The 15,550-nt window shown below is 36.8% G+C and overlaps 3 protein-coding genes across 3 annotated transcripts; 2 read left to right on the forward strand and 1 right to left on the reverse strand.

Moving 5' to 3' along the window:
* Positions 1-566: 566 nt before the first annotated feature.
* Positions 567-3,362, forward strand: LOC147866701 (peptide deformylase 1A, chloroplastic-like). The gene is made up of 4 exons (XM_087317156.1): positions 567-1,024; positions 2,095-2,184; positions 2,346-2,413; positions 2,893-3,362. Exons 1-4 carry the CDS (start codon positions 635-637, stop codon positions 3,146-3,148), a joined length of 804 nt encoding a protein of 267 aa, XP_087173282.1. The 5' UTR covers positions 567-634; the 3' UTR covers positions 3,149-3,362.
* A 2,134-nt stretch (positions 3,363-5,496) lies between these two features.
* LOC147866702 (uncharacterized) lies at positions 5,497-10,804 on the reverse strand. The gene is made up of 8 exons (XM_087317157.1): positions 10,309-10,804; positions 7,277-7,426; positions 7,058-7,192; positions 6,909-6,974; positions 6,273-6,326; positions 6,105-6,194; positions 5,957-6,023; positions 5,497-5,881 (listed from the first exon to the last, which is right to left on the reverse strand). The coding sequence occupies exons 1-8, from the start codon at positions 10,504-10,506 to the stop codon at positions 5,658-5,660; spliced, it is 984 nt and encodes a 327-aa protein (XP_087173283.1). The 5' UTR covers positions 10,507-10,804; the 3' UTR covers positions 5,497-5,657.
* Positions 10,805-12,300: 1,496 nt separating this feature from the next.
* LOC147866703 (uncharacterized) lies at positions 12,301-15,249 on the forward strand. The gene is made up of 4 exons (XM_087317158.1): positions 12,301-12,462; positions 13,595-13,733; positions 13,828-13,961; positions 14,043-15,249. The coding sequence occupies exons 1-4, from the start codon at positions 12,356-12,358 to the stop codon at positions 14,995-14,997; spliced, it is 1,335 nt and encodes a 444-aa protein (XP_087173284.1). The 5' UTR covers positions 12,301-12,355; the 3' UTR covers positions 14,998-15,249.
* The last annotated feature ends 301 nt before the right edge of the window (positions 15,250-15,550 follow it).

The following is a 15,550-nucleotide window of genomic DNA, read 5'->3' on the forward strand; positions in this document are numbered from 1 at the left end:
CTTTGCATTTCTCTCTTCGTTTTCAACAGACTCCATCCACCATCGTGTAACAAATTCTTTTAATTTTATTATTTTTAGAAACTCATTTTATTGTTTTTTGGTGTTAGGAACATAGTTCCAATTTGGTTTGATGTAATCTCATCATGAAACAGTGTAAATTTTTTGATCTGGATTTTGACCTCTATAGAATGCGCACTTAATAGAATGGTGTACTTAAGTGGGCACGTACTTAACCGAATGGTTACTGTATAAGGTAAAAGGAGACATGAATATTCATACGGAACAAACCTCAAGGTTAAGTTCTTGTTCTACACCTAGAGAGATGAACATCGGGATTCGGGATGAAACAAAGACTGCCCAAGATTAAGTCCCCTCCTTTTCTATTGCGTTCCTGATTGGATTCAATTGTATGTGTGTGCATCTTCTTATCTTGTTTGCAATGTATGTGGCACGAATCGAAGATAGCTTGGCCCGGACATAATGATACCTACAACTTGTCGCCTTTCAAACCGTTTTGGGGGAAGGGGGGTGTAGGCATGTAAATACGCAAAACTACGTTGTAGGGGCATCCTTCAGAATTCTGGTTTCTGATCATCCTCTCACTTCTTCACAAACAGGTTTGAGGGCCGAGGCTATGGCGCTCCATAGCTCCTGGTGCTTCGCCGCGCCTCACCATCACCATCCCTTCTCTTTCCGTTCCTCCTCTCTGCTGGTAAGAAGGACTTGGTTCACCTCTCTGAAATATTCATCTTCTTCATCATCTTCGTTGTCACCTTCACCTTCATCTTCACCATCACCATTGATATCCATATCTTCTTTCTTCAAAATGGCTTCGCCCCGGCGTCCAAAGCTCCCCGAGATCATCGAAGCAGGAGACCCCGTCCTTCACGAGGCGGCTTCTCCTGTACCTGTTGAAGAGATTCAAAGCGAACGTATTCAGAAGATCATAGATGACATGATCTCTGTCATGAGAGGAGCTCCTGGTGTTGGTCTTGCAGCTCCTCAGATCGGAATCCCTCTTCAAGTAAGGTTTCATCAAAATTCTTTCTTTTTTCTTTTATGAATTTTCTTTTTCATTTTAAGTCTCTTGCAGCAGTGTCTCTTCTCCCTCTCTCTCTCTCTCTCTCTCTCTCTCTCACTCACACACACACACACACATGCTTACGTCTTTGGTGTTTGGAGCCATTTGAATCGTGGTAAGAAATAGAATTTTGAATAGTTTTAGTTTGAATTTGAAGTAAGAAAATTTTGGAACATTTTGAATTGAGGTAAGAAAAGTTTGGAATGGTTTGAATTGAGGTAAGAAAAGTTTGGACTGGTTTGAATTGAGGTAATAAATATGGAACATTTTATTGCAATAAGTCTTTTGGCACCATTGGCACTTGACTAAAGAATTTGGAACAGCTAGAAATTGCAGTACGAATGTGAACAATTGTAGTTTGTGGAGCACTTGGAACACTTTGACGGGTCTGTTCATAATTGCTCATAATTGTTGGTAAATTAAGCAAGATTCTTTTTTGAGTCTGAGAAACTATTTGAATTGTTTGTCCATAAGTTATTTGAATTGTTTGTGGTAAGCACTTGGAACAGTTTGACTGGCCTGTTCATAATTGTTGGTGTTGTCCTCAGTGCTCATGGGAATTCTTCGTAAACTAAGATTCTTTTAGGAGTCTGAGAAACTATTTGAATTGTTTGTGCATAAGTTACTTCATGTATTTCAAGTTTTAGAAAAATGTGAATTGTTTGTTCATGAATCCTTTCACATACTAAGGCGTTGGAACAATTAAAATGATTTGTTCATGAATGAATAGTTAGGGCACCTAGTGCTAATGTTCATAAAAAATTTACCACATGTATGCATCCCTTACAAAATTATTAAGTTTGTGTTTTCCATCTATCTAGACATGTGACAAATTCAATTCATTATTCACATCTCAAGGCACAGCGAATTCAATTTGAGACATCCGTTTTTACATGATTTTCAACAAGGATCCAATCTGTGATAGAATCAAGGATGGTTTATTTATTTATTTCAGAAGTCTGTAGCTTACCACTCTGTTTGTTGCTAATGAAGATATAGATTGATTTCTGCAGATAATTGTCATGGAAGATACAAAAGAATATATCAGTTATGTGTCGAAAGAGGATGCAGATGCTCAACAACGCACACCTTTCGACCTCTTGGTGATTGAAATGTGAAATTTCATTAAGGAATTGCAAAATGTCTGCATGGTTTTGAGGTTATTTTATTCTTCTGTTTTGGAGTGGTTCATGTATTTTCTCTTTGGTAAAAAACTTTACTGTCTTTTTTGTTTTCTTTTTTCCTTTTAAAACTGCTTTGACAGGTTATATGCAATCCTAAATTAAAGAGGAAGGGAAACAAAAGTGCAAGATTTTTTGAAGGATGTCTAAGGTTAGTTCAATTACTTATTTCAGTATCATTTTAAGTTTGGTTGAATCTGTGGTTAATTAGAAGGATGTGGCAGATTAATGTGCTATTGTGTGTATCAGCCCCATATGATTAAATATGAAATTTGAACATCCAGGTTATGTTTTTTAAGGATGTATGTGAAACTTAAACATGTAGGTTGAAGTTTTGAGAATGAAACCATCTAGGTTTTGGTTAGTGGTTTTTGAGATGGGAGCAATTCTTGATTACCACTAATGGGAACCAATCCTCTATGAAGAGAAACAAAGACCACAAACAAGACTGGTAGTGGGAATTAATCTTCTTTGAAGAGAAACAAAATCTGCAAAAGAATTTGGTAGTGAAACCCTACAAATAACTATGAGGAAACTTGGATATTCTAATTTTTTGAGGAATGGTGATAATTATGATATAAGACATCTATTAGCATTAAGAAAGGTTGTATGCTTCACTCGATTTTGTAGTGTTAAAGGATATCGAGGACTAGTTGAAAGGTACCTAGAAGTGGAGGTTTCAGGGTTCGGACGGGATGGATCACCAATCAAGTTCGATGCATGTGGATGGAAAGCGCGAATATTACAGCATGAATGCGATCATATTGAAGGTTTTATCTTTGTAGATAAGATGGTACCAAGGACTTTTAGGACCACTGCAAATTTACAGCTCGTATTGCCATCAGGGTGTCCAAAGATAGGCGTATATGAAGCTAGAACAAATTGATGACCGTATTTGACGATGGTACCAGAAGTTTATTTGTCACAAGCGAATATTAAGGTTTTATATTGAAGTGTAGCCACCCAATTCCTAGAAAACAGATGGTGAATTCATCTTAGTGGGATTCTCAACGATAACTATATCCTAACAATACAGATTTTTTTCACACACTTTTTCTGTATAATACTTTAAACCTCCACAAAGTTCAATTATGCTTTCATAGAGTATCCTATATGTTTACCTAAATGGCCTCCATTCATATTTAATCAAAACTCTTTATGTCCCAAGTGTTATGTTCTTAAGCACAACTCGATTTTGGATTTTCTTCTTTGATGGGGACACAGCAATTGTAACAAATTTACTATGTTTCATCCTTGAACTGGATGGTTTATGATATTTGTTACCAATAACCACATGGTATAAACTTCCAAGGTTGGGGATTAAACCAAAACTGAAGACTAATATGGATTTGATGGTTGAGAAGTTGTATAAATATGTACGTTATATAGCAAAGAAAGTATTTATATTATAGTTATAAAGGCAAAGGAAGTATTTATATTTTATTATGTTGTATTTGGGAAATTTGGAAGCCTAATGAGATTATTAAGTGTGTTATATGAGGCCTTCCTCTTACTTATCATGAGAAATAACACTTGTTTGAGCTGAAAGTCAAGACTTATTGTAAGGTGAGGGAAAACCATTAGATTGGATTTGGCAAATGAACCCTCATGAAAGGCATATGAGTAAAACCTTTTTATTTAGAGATGCTCAAAGTGGAGGATGGATCGAAAAGCACAAACATTGAATGCATGTGAAACCATTAAAGAAATGATTCTCAATATTAGAAATACAATGGGGATTGGAAGTGATGGAGCATGTATTACAAGCCACTCCTACAAGTTATGGTTCTCAATACAATTAGAAATACAATAGGAATTGGAAGTGATGGAGCTAATATATCAAAATTACATAATCCATTTATGACTTCATTGCATTGTTAAGGATAGCAACATTGAAGACTTCAGACTTCACATAAAGTAATAGCCTAAAATTTTGGAAACTTGATAATAAATGTTTTATTTTGTCATGTGTATTGTGAAATGAACAACACCAGTACAATAAAGTTTACAAAGCATATTTACTTGTTATTATGCTGTTGTCATGATAGAAATTTAACAATGTAAAGACCTCCTTTGATCTCTCTTCCTAACCCTGACTAAATATTTTCAGCTCCACTGCATTTGCATTATTTCCTTGACACATTCGAGTCCTAACTGTATTTCAACTCATGTCCAATCCAAAAAAACCAAATCAAAGACCATGGCTTGTAGGACAATATGAGGTCATTGTTACTCACACACTGGGAGTATTAAATATTGAGTAGGTTTTACAAAGGTGACAAACACAATAACGCCCTGCTCTCATGTCACATACTAGACCACATCAGTCATACTTGGAGGCTTAATATGTTTGCCTTTGTACAAATACTCCTCAATCTCCGTCTTAACCTTCCCCAACCCATTATTGGCAGGTAGCTTCTTGGGCATTTGTTGGGCAACCAATTGCGTTATACAAGCAATTGTCAATAAATTGGTTAATAAATTGGTTGCACATCACAGATAAGATCCACCAATTCCCCATTATCTTTTATTGGCTACACCACATACCCAGCCTGCCTCATCCACCTGTTTAACTCCACCTTTCAGAACTAGGTTTTGTCCAATAAGATCCTTTTGGTCTCCCCGTCATGGATTCTCCAATGTAGTTGTATTTTCCTCAATCGAGATCCACCATGCTTCTTTGAAGGTCTTTTTGTTTGTTGTGACCTTTTTCTCCATGTCATAAGTCTTTTGATTTCCACATTCTTCATTTGTACTGCATGACTGATTCTATGTGCCTCATCACTACAGGAACCATTTAAATTTGTATCAGTGTAGTGGTTCAATCTCAATCCCCACAATATTTTGTGCTTCAATATTCAATTCCAACAGACAAGTTGGTCAAGCCAAACATATAAGAATTCCCAACTAGGCTGGAACAGTTGTGTCATGAACATTTACATGTATATCTGCGAAAAACATTTACATGCATAACTACAATGAACATTTAAACGTACATTTAACTTGCATCATTTTACAAATGATATGAATTCATTTCATCAATAGGAATTGGTTTATGAAATACCTCATTATGTAATCCTTTATATATAGCACCATTGTGTAGATCTAAATGTTGGACGTCCATACAACAATGAAATGCATGCCGACATTTCTGTAACTATTATATATCTGTCAACAATTTCTTACAAGTCGGCTTGGGCAATGAAACCAATGAGTTAGTGTCATAACAAAAGAAACCTTTAACAGCATATAAATGAATTCATAAAAAGAACTTTAAATCAACCGAGTGAAGGACTTTCTTATAGTTATATGTAGAAGGCACAATTTTTCATGGGGCTGTCCAGATAGATGATACATAGGAGAATCATTGAACATATGACTGAACAATAAAAAAATCAATCACTTGAATCATCATCATATGTCGCACATAATGATGCTAGACCAGTGACAGCACTAGAACTAACTGGAATGGCATCACTACTAGTGACTTTAGTGTTAGTTTCTGGTTCTGGCACATGGTCTTTCTTGGGTTTCACATTGAATGCTATATTTTTCGGTCTCACAGAGAACAAAGGCTTCTTTTCATTTGTCGCTTTTCCAGACCCTACATCCTCTGTCACTACACACAAACAATGAAATATATTATAAGATATAAATTAGAGTACATTTCCATCCTGAGACTATGAATATATACCTAGAGAGCTTGTAGCTGAAGACGGGTGTATGTGATCGGTCAATTCAAAAAGACTTGGCTTAGATCTCTGAAAAAACAATATATAGCAACAAATGTTGGTAAAAATAGCAATAATTACTTTAATGTAATAAATGGAAAAACAATTTACCTTTGATGGGATGCTTTCCTCATCGTCATACTCATCGTCGTCGTCGTCATCGTCATCATCATCCAATCTACGGGTAAATTTGTCTGAGCTCTGGGACAATGATGGAAACTAATTAGATCTGTTTCATTAGCGTGGACATTTTACGGCATAACCATGTCTATTATTTACCTGAAATACAACTGATCTAATGACAGCTTCATCTTCCTCTGCAAGTTCCCTCTCCTGGAAGCATTCATCATATCGATTATATAATACATAATAAGTAAGAGCAGATATGAATGGTAGAAGTATTTAATAGTATGATTCATGAATTGAAATCATCACATTAGTGCAGAGAAAATCCTCTGTTATGAGCTTTTGGAACAGAGATGAGTCTGAAGCAATGATGCAATATACAATGCAGATATTTTTATTTTCGAAGATGAATTAGCAACACGTTTTGTTTAAAGGAATTCCCTTTTGTATAAAACGTTTATGAATACAATCTTATAGCAGAATAATCTAGAAAATCTTCTTAAGATGAGAAACAACAAACTCAAAATAATTACATGAATCAGATTCACGAGTCATGACACAGGCTATATAATGTATACGTGCAAATTGCTTATGCTAATTTTGTGATCAAATCTAAATTGCACTTTATTTACTCAAATCTAGATTAGATTCCAAGGATTCTTGGCATGGTTATATAAGATATAAATAAATATCTTCATGTCCCATCTCCTACAATGTTATTGTTTTCAACAATTAACACCCCCCAGTAAATAAATTTGCATTGTATATGCATGTAATGCAACAACATACCTTTATGTCTGCAGTTCGTTTTAATGCTTCCAACATTTCTTCTGTTCCCACGCCTGCATGCCTTGCCTACAAAGTGTCACCAAGTTAGACATACGAGCATCATGAATTGCATAAGAACCTCCAAGACCCAAAAAGGAGGAAAAGATTACCCGCATCGACTTCATTTCATCAAGTGCAGCAAGAATATCCATTTCTCTTTTCGAGTCCAACGTTCGGTTTTCAAGTGCTTTCATAGCATCCCCCATTTCTTCAGCATTTCTCTTCTTTTTGGCATCGTCAATTATCTGCAGTTTGTAGGGGAACATTGATAACTTGCATTGAAAACAATGAAGTCTATAAAAAATGATCAATAAAGATAAAGGAAATACCTCATCTGTTGAACGCCAAGGCTCAAAATTTCTTGTTGCACCCGCCTCAACAGTATAATCACTATTCTGAGGATCTGTTTTCATTGTTATTTCTGCCGAGCATTTTGTGCACTTGAAATAGAACCGAAAGATTTGAATGCCTAGGTACGTCTGAAGATAGACAAAGATAATAGTTAGGCATTCTGACGATCTCTCATCATATTAGGATTATATAACGGTAGACCATGTTTTTATTAGCCCATGAACCTGGGTTCAAATCCTACTAATCTATACTAGCTGAACTTTGTGTTGTAGGGGTTGAACCTGTGACTTCTGATAGACATCCTTAACAAGTGATCAACATCCGTCTCATCGAGAGAGAGTAAAGAAATCAGGGCTTATATTGGTGTTGCAAAATTCCATCCAAATTTCTGTTTGGCTTAAGATTGGCTGTATAAGTAATATATACAATAGCCCAAGCTTCTCAATTAGGATGCCTACAGTCATGTGTTATCTCTCTCCCCAAGATCATATATGGCCTTTGAGGATGATAATAACATCTCTCCTTCCCTCCCTCATGAACCATGCAGTCATATTGACTCCAAGTCTACCCAACAACACATGGACACAAAGAGAATGTCAACTATTCACAATGTCACCACATTTATACGGAGCAGAAGCTCAATTCCTCAAGAGATCATCCAAATTGATTTGTTAGGCAGTGAGCTTTATTACCTGGATCTGAACCATGCCATAAATATAAGACATACCAAGGATCATGGTATGCACATGTGATGAAGCGCTTCATAAACAGAGGCTAATAATTAGAACTCCTGTCCTCTCACTAGCAAAGACTGATTCTTACCATTTAAGTTATCTTTTACTAACTTGCTCTTTTTTTCTTGGAGACACTTGACTAGATTTTCAAACTACCATTAAACATAACTTTAACATATTTTCTCCCTTCACACACTACATACCAAGACCAGAGGTACTAGTGTATCCCTTCTCATTTGACCCACAATTCTGATTTAAATCTATGATTTTTAGCCATTCTCCAAGCCCATCATTAGACTTTTGTGGTTGGGTAGTAGTGGAAGCTACACTTTGTATTCTCTAAGGGTTCTTGTGAACCCCAGAAACCAAACCATTTCATGAATCTATTTGCAGACAAGTCCTCGAACAAAAGAGAGTAACTGTACACAAGGGCTCTGCACAATGGAACTTTTATTAGTATTTAACTTCTTTTTTAAATGATGGCTCAATGTAATTGCGTCACCATGATGGGAGCAGTTCAGACAAGACTACGGACTACAGAGAGGAACACGAAATGACCCATGAAGACTTTAACACGACACAAAATGGATTGTTCCACGGTATGTCAGAGAACCTCGACTGACTATGCCTATCAAGTACCCACTGGCACGCCATGATCATGCATAGAAGTCATAGGAGGTCCCTAGGAATCTGCTGGTATGCACACAACCCAAGCCAACACCTGCCCATCTCCATGCATGGCAGTGAGTTATTCGTCACTTACAGCATGATAGGTCTGCCAAACACATAAATGAGCACCTCATCTATGGAGACAATGCTACAGTTTCAATTGATTGCTCTTAGAACTAGGCTACAATAATTGCTTCCCAGAGAAGCAAACTAAACAGACTATTGGAATTCTAATGATTCCATATATATGGGGAAATACAATATTATCATGCTTGGTCATACCATAGCACTGGCCAAACTATATACAGCAGTAGTTTAGGTGGAGCTGAGGTTACAGGCAGAGAGAGGCACTGAGAGTCTGTAGTAATGATTCCATACATATGGGGAAATACAATATTATCATGCTTGGTCATACCATAGCACTGGCTAAACTAAATACAGCATTAGTTTAGGTGGAGCTGAGGTTAGAGGCAGAGATAGGAACTGAGAGTCCCTAGTCAGGTGGGTTTTAGAAGAGCACTTTCAAAAATCGATCACATAGCTTCATTCATGGGGTAAGAGCACAGAAAAAGAGGCTACAATCAGACAGGAGCACCTGCAGGGATTGAACCATTTTTTATAGCAGGCTTCCCAGAGAAGCAGATTAAAAGACTATTGTAATTCTAATGATTCCATACATATGGGGAAATACAATATTATCATGCTTGGTCATACCATAGCACTGGCCAAACTAAATACAGCAGTAGTTTAGGTGGAGCTGAGGTTAGAGGCAGAGAGAGGGACTGAGAGTCCCTAGTCAAGTGGGTTTTAGAAGAGCACTTTCAAAAATCGATCACGTAGCTTCATTCATGGGGTAAGAGCACAGAAAAAGAGGCTACGATTAGACACGAGAGGCTATTCTAGCACCTGCAGGGATTGTACCATTTTTTATAGCAGGCAGACATACATCTTTGTTGGTATTGTTGTCTTATAGGCTTATTTTGGACTACACGGATAATAAAAATTTGACAACAGCAACCAAGCACATGGACTTTACCAGCACAAGGTAATGGGGATCATTGTTCATCATGTCTGAGCTGGCCAAGGACACACATATGTCATTACCCAACTCCACCACAACACAACACCAATCAGAACTGGATGTCAAGATCCATCATCATTACTCATCCCATACATAGTGTTTACATGCTTCATGCTCGTAAAACCCTCACAAATAATTAGCAATTCTAAAATAGCAAAATGCATTAAGATCATCGGCTTGGATCTTAGGAAACTTAAACCTTTCTTTTTCACCAGTATAAACTGAAATGAAGTTACCCATATTGCAATCATGATTTGCGTCATAGGCAAACATCTGCCTCTAGTAGAGATTGACGCATCTTTCTTTCACTATCTCTAACTGATTTTTGGTTTGGTGGTATACACAGTAGCATCAAAAGTCATAAAATTGAGAGGACCCAAGTTGGATCCCTCCATGGATTTGGCCACAGCCTGCAGATGATAGCTTGAATGACAATCACGCATGGATGAGAATAACAAACACACACACACACACACACACACACAGATCCATATATATAATAAAATTAAGTCTAAAAATTTCCTACCTCACCAATGACGTCCTCTTTGCGAGAGTTGAATTTGGTGCCCTTGTAGATGTAATTCCCGCATGTGCCACAACGTATGCTCATGGGAAGCATCATTCGCACCTTGATTTGCTGGTTCTTTGGTTGACGACGCCGAGGGATCTTTGAAGGATCAAAATCAGGAGGGTAGTATTTGTTCAAAACCTTCCGTTCTCCCATTGCTTCTTTCTTCTCCGCCTACCTTCTTTCCTCTGGTTCTGCTTCTTCCTTCTTATGCTTCTTCTCTTTTTCTGATTCAACCTTTCTTCTGCTTTCTTCTTTACTTTCAGCTCCTCCTGGTTCTTAATTCCACTTCCTTTTCTGCTCTTTCTTCCTGCTTCTCCTTCCACTTCGCTTCTCTTCCTGCTTCCGCTAATTTCTTGAAGACTCGTTTCTCAGGGTAAAAAAAGAGGAACCAGATGTCTCTTTCTTCTATCGTTAGGTTTCGCTCTCTCTCTCTCTCTCTCCATCAAACCCTAGAAGCACAGACGGAGTGAGGGGGGGGGGGGAGGGGGGCAAAAACAGAGTTTTGTCACCTCTGTTCCTCTACACACGAGATATACACATATACGTATACACATACATATACATACATGTATGTATGTATGTATATATACGTTTGTGTGTACATGTACATGTGTGTGTGTGTGTGTGTGTGTGTGTGTGTGTGTGTGTGTGTGTGTGTGTGTGTGTGTGTGTGAATATGTACATATTTATATTTATGCTCAAGATTTTTAATCACTTCAACTATTAATGTCTTAATACTAGAAATTTACGATAGTAAAACTTGCTATTAGAATGTTTAAATTAAAAAATATGTAACTATTCATATATTTTTGTTAAAATTTTGTAGCAATAATTATTATTATTATTATTCATGCATTATATTTAAAAAAATATGCATAATAACTGATTGAAAGTTTATGAGGAAAATTATTTTATTTATTATTATGGACTCAGGAGATTTACAATAATTATTGTCATGCATCTTTGTAATTTATCTTTATTATTATTGATCTTTGTATGGAAGTTGTGATCTACAAAGGGAAATGTGGTGCATTACTATGGCGATACAAGAACAATAAGTTGGGAATTATATCAACAAACACAAATGCATGTGATCCATGGTGTGCAGTACCACGAAATTGAAGTATGTGCAACGTTTGTATTGCAAATCTACAAACCCTTTTGACAAAAATCAACAAGCTCATCGGTATCAAAAATCAACAAGCTACGAAATTGAAGTATGTGCCATGATATTGACGAGCTCAATGCTCCACTGGTCTACAAACTCATTCGTAAGCAATGTACAGTACCACAAAACTCTAGTGTAGATACGAATTTTGTATCACAAAGCTATAGACCCTTTTGATGAAATTTGGTAAGCTCAATGGTCCATGATATCAATGAATTAGGAATCAGCAATGGCTCATCTCAAGCATAAGCCGAACCATTAAGTTGTTTTAAAGGGTTTGGCGGTTCAATTCAATTTAGTTTAGGCTTGAGCTTCCTTGACCAGTTTGAGCTCAGTTTGGGATGGCTCAAGCCGAACTAAACTAATTTTGACCAAACCGGTTCAGGCTTAATTGGCTTGGCAAACTGGTTTTGCCTTAACCAGTTTGGTTCAAGTTTGGGAACTCCCAAATCGGTTAAGGCTTAATCGGTTTGGTTTGGAAAAGGCCAAACCAGTTAAGCTGAAAGCAAACCATTGACGATTCCTACGAACGAACTTAGATGTCCACAAATCAACGAACTCAGTTGTACGCAATGCAAAGTACCAGGGAACTCAAGTTTATACAATGTTTGTATCGTAAAGCTATTGACCCTTTAGGAAATGTTATGGTTGGTTTATGGGAGCTTTCTGGCCAAAGGGCATTTGAGAAATTAACAAAACCTCAGGGATATTATTGAAATAAACAAAAACCACGGGAGCTTACAAACACTGCCATAGCTTTTTGAAAATGAAACTGAGGAAGATCTGAATTTGTAGCGTTTCCTCTGTTACTTCTTCTTCTTCTCACCAGATGACATGGATGACCTTGCTCCTGTTGCACAGACCATCATCAGGAAGTCCTCTTTCTTTGCGTGTTACCTTCTCTGCTCGCAAAAACCTCGATGTGGTCGAACATACATAGGGTAAGTTCAACTTTTTTTGTTTTCTTTTTTCCTCAAATCATGTTAACTCCTTCAGTTGTGAGTTATTTTCTTGTATTATTCGCTCTTTCATTGCTTCCCGAAATTGGAAAGAATGTAATATTTGATTCAATATGCATGTTGGGAAACATATCTGAGAGATTGTCCAAAAGAAGTTTGTCATAGAAACGCCCCAATTCTTATACGAAAAACAAGTTGAAACAAAAATTCACATTCTTTAGCTGAAGTGATCGTAGGACACGAGAGAGATGGGAGAAATAAATAATCAATAAAAGCCAGAACACAGCTAGTTTATGAGATAATAATAAAATCATCATTACATAGGGGTAACAAATAGGTTTTTGAACATATGACGTGATTGTACTATAAAAAGAAAAAGAAAGAATTTTCTAATTTTTGACAGCAATTTCAGCTAATCCAATAGTTTACAAAAAGGGAAAAGGAAAATAAAGAAATAAATTCTATTGTTCTCTAATAATCATGAGCTCTTAAATAGTTATGTATATCATACATGTATCTGAATGAACGTAATAAATATGCCAATGCAACTCATACACATTGAAGCAGGATAGAACAAGGAATATCACCATGTCCATAGATGTCCTGGAAGAGCAATCTAATATTTTTCTTATTGCCAATGGTAACTTGCTTCCTATATAATTGTTTCTCAATCTCTTGAAAATACAAATTAGTGGGAGAAAACAATAAATCTGAACATGTCCTAGAAGAGCAACCCACTGTTTACTATACTGTCAATTTTATTTTGTTACCATTTCTTGCTAGCTTTTCATGCAGTTGAGATTGATATATATAGTGTATCCCTTTTGCATAATATGGATAGCCTTTCAGAAACGAGGAACTTGAACATTGGTATATAGAATTATCTTTATTGAGTGTTATGAGTGCCATCAGGTGGAGACAAATGTGAAAGTTGATAAAGTTACATACACATCACTCATGTTGTATTCTCCCATAGTGGTGTTATATTCTGCGAAGAAATGTGTTCAATGTTTAGATCTTGGAGTTTGTTATGTGATTCTCACTATTTATAATTTTTACCACATACTATTGAAGATCAATGGTCTATAATTATGAAAGCATAACAATGATGCAGGTTCACAGTTAATCCAAGACGTCGTATTAGACAGCACAATGGAGAAATTACCTCTGGTGCATTTAGAACAAAGAAATGGAGGCCGTGGGAGATGATTCTCTGTATTTATGGATTCCCTTCTCAAGTACATGCACTTCAGGTAGCTGAATATAGGTCTGCTTTCTTATCATGAATTGCCTACAAATGGTGATTTTGTCTTACTAAAATGAGCATTGGATGTTCTTTCTTCCCAGTTTGAATGGGCATGGCAACATCCTCACAAATCCTTAGTAGTGAGGGAGGCTATAGCTGGCATAAAGGCTCTAGGAGGGAAACAAGGAAAAGTCATGGTCATGTACAAAATGTTGAATATACCGAAATGGAACAAGTATAGTATACAACCCTATTTTTTATCATTTGACATTTTGTTGTCCATAATCAGGATTTTTAATTGTCTACTTTGTTGCAGACTTGATCTTATCATCCATTTTCTTTCGACAAAACATCTCCCCTTGGCCAAGAAGTGTCCATGTCTCCCTCCTCAAATGCAAGTTAAAGTTGGTCCATTAGAGGATCTCCCCTGCTATCTAGACTTGGATGACTCTGATGGTGACAACATTGATGATGTCAACAATGATGATGGTGACAATGATAATGACAACAATGATGATGGCAGCAACAACGATGAACTTGACATGCTCAATAAGCGAAGTGAAGATGCACCATCCTGCACAAGTCCCACTGTAACAACAAACATTGAAACATCGTGGCAACTTGGGCAAGAACCACCTTCGATCGATCATGATGGTTATAGAAAATCTGTGGATGCCGTTTTAGTAGAGGACTTACCACATCCTTTGGCTTTTAAGAGTTCCTTTGGTTGTACTAATCCAATAGAGACTGGTGATATCCATTGCAATCATTTTGTTTCAGTGGACTTGGATGAATCCACTATGTCTGAGGAGAGACAAATGAGCCGGAGTGGTGCCAAGGTCTTGGTCAATCTAGTTTCACCAGAATCACATTGTAAGCACGTAGGACATCAAGATGACATGAAATCACATCAACAACATGAGATGGAAGCAGATAAGCTCAACATGCGATCATATTGGAAACCGATAAAGAGTGGTCATGACACTACCACTGATCTAAGCCCTACCACCCCAAATGCTCATCCTCACAATGAAGATACCAGAAGTTTGTTAAACATTTCTCAATTTTCACCTTTATGGTCTCCTTCCCCATGCCAAAAATCTGGAGGCATGATAGATTTATCTCAATGTGTACCAAATAACATTTTCAATACACCGAAACCAGATTCTTCTGCATCACGACCGCATTTGGAAGAAGGGCATGTTCTTTCACACTTTCAGGGAAAACAAAGCGAGATAATTGACCTAACATCATCCCCTGTCGCCCCTTAATATAACCCCAATTTGTTGATTAGAAGAGGAAGAATTTGTACTATAATATAATTGTATATGAATGCTTCAGATGTGAAAGCAGCTCACTGATGTAATGCATGTTAGTTTCTAATTGGAGGAACTATTTGCGTTATGCCATGTTCCAAGCACAACTGAGAACATGCAAAAATAGCCCTTATGACGTAAGACAAAAGGTTTATATTACATAACAATTACATGTTCTTTTATGATGAAATAAGTGCTTCCCTTGCATATATACATATAACTTATGATGAAAAATATGAAATCAATGTCAGGGCTTCTATGGGCATGAGGGTTTTCTTGCATCAAACTACAACTGCAATACTGATTTTGTAATGTTTTCATGTGGCTGATTGTATCTCAAAGTAGATTATAAAGGTTTTGATATAGTAGTCTTGGTTCCATATTGGGAACATGTATAGATTAGCTTAAAAAGAGGGCTATGTACCAAATGTTTTGTTATGGAAGTAGTCTCTCGATATCTTATGCAATATATAAGGATACTTCATCATGATGCTTTCCTAACTTATGG

This window comes from Azolla caroliniana, unplaced genomic scaffold, assembly GCF_043228905.1.
Source record: "Azolla caroliniana isolate FFs.n. ecotype wild unplaced genomic scaffold, voAzoCaro1.0.p SCAF_3, whole genome shotgun sequence".
In the NCBI taxonomy this organism is placed as follows: Eukaryota; Viridiplantae; Streptophyta; class Polypodiopsida; order Salviniales; family Salviniaceae; genus Azolla; species Azolla caroliniana.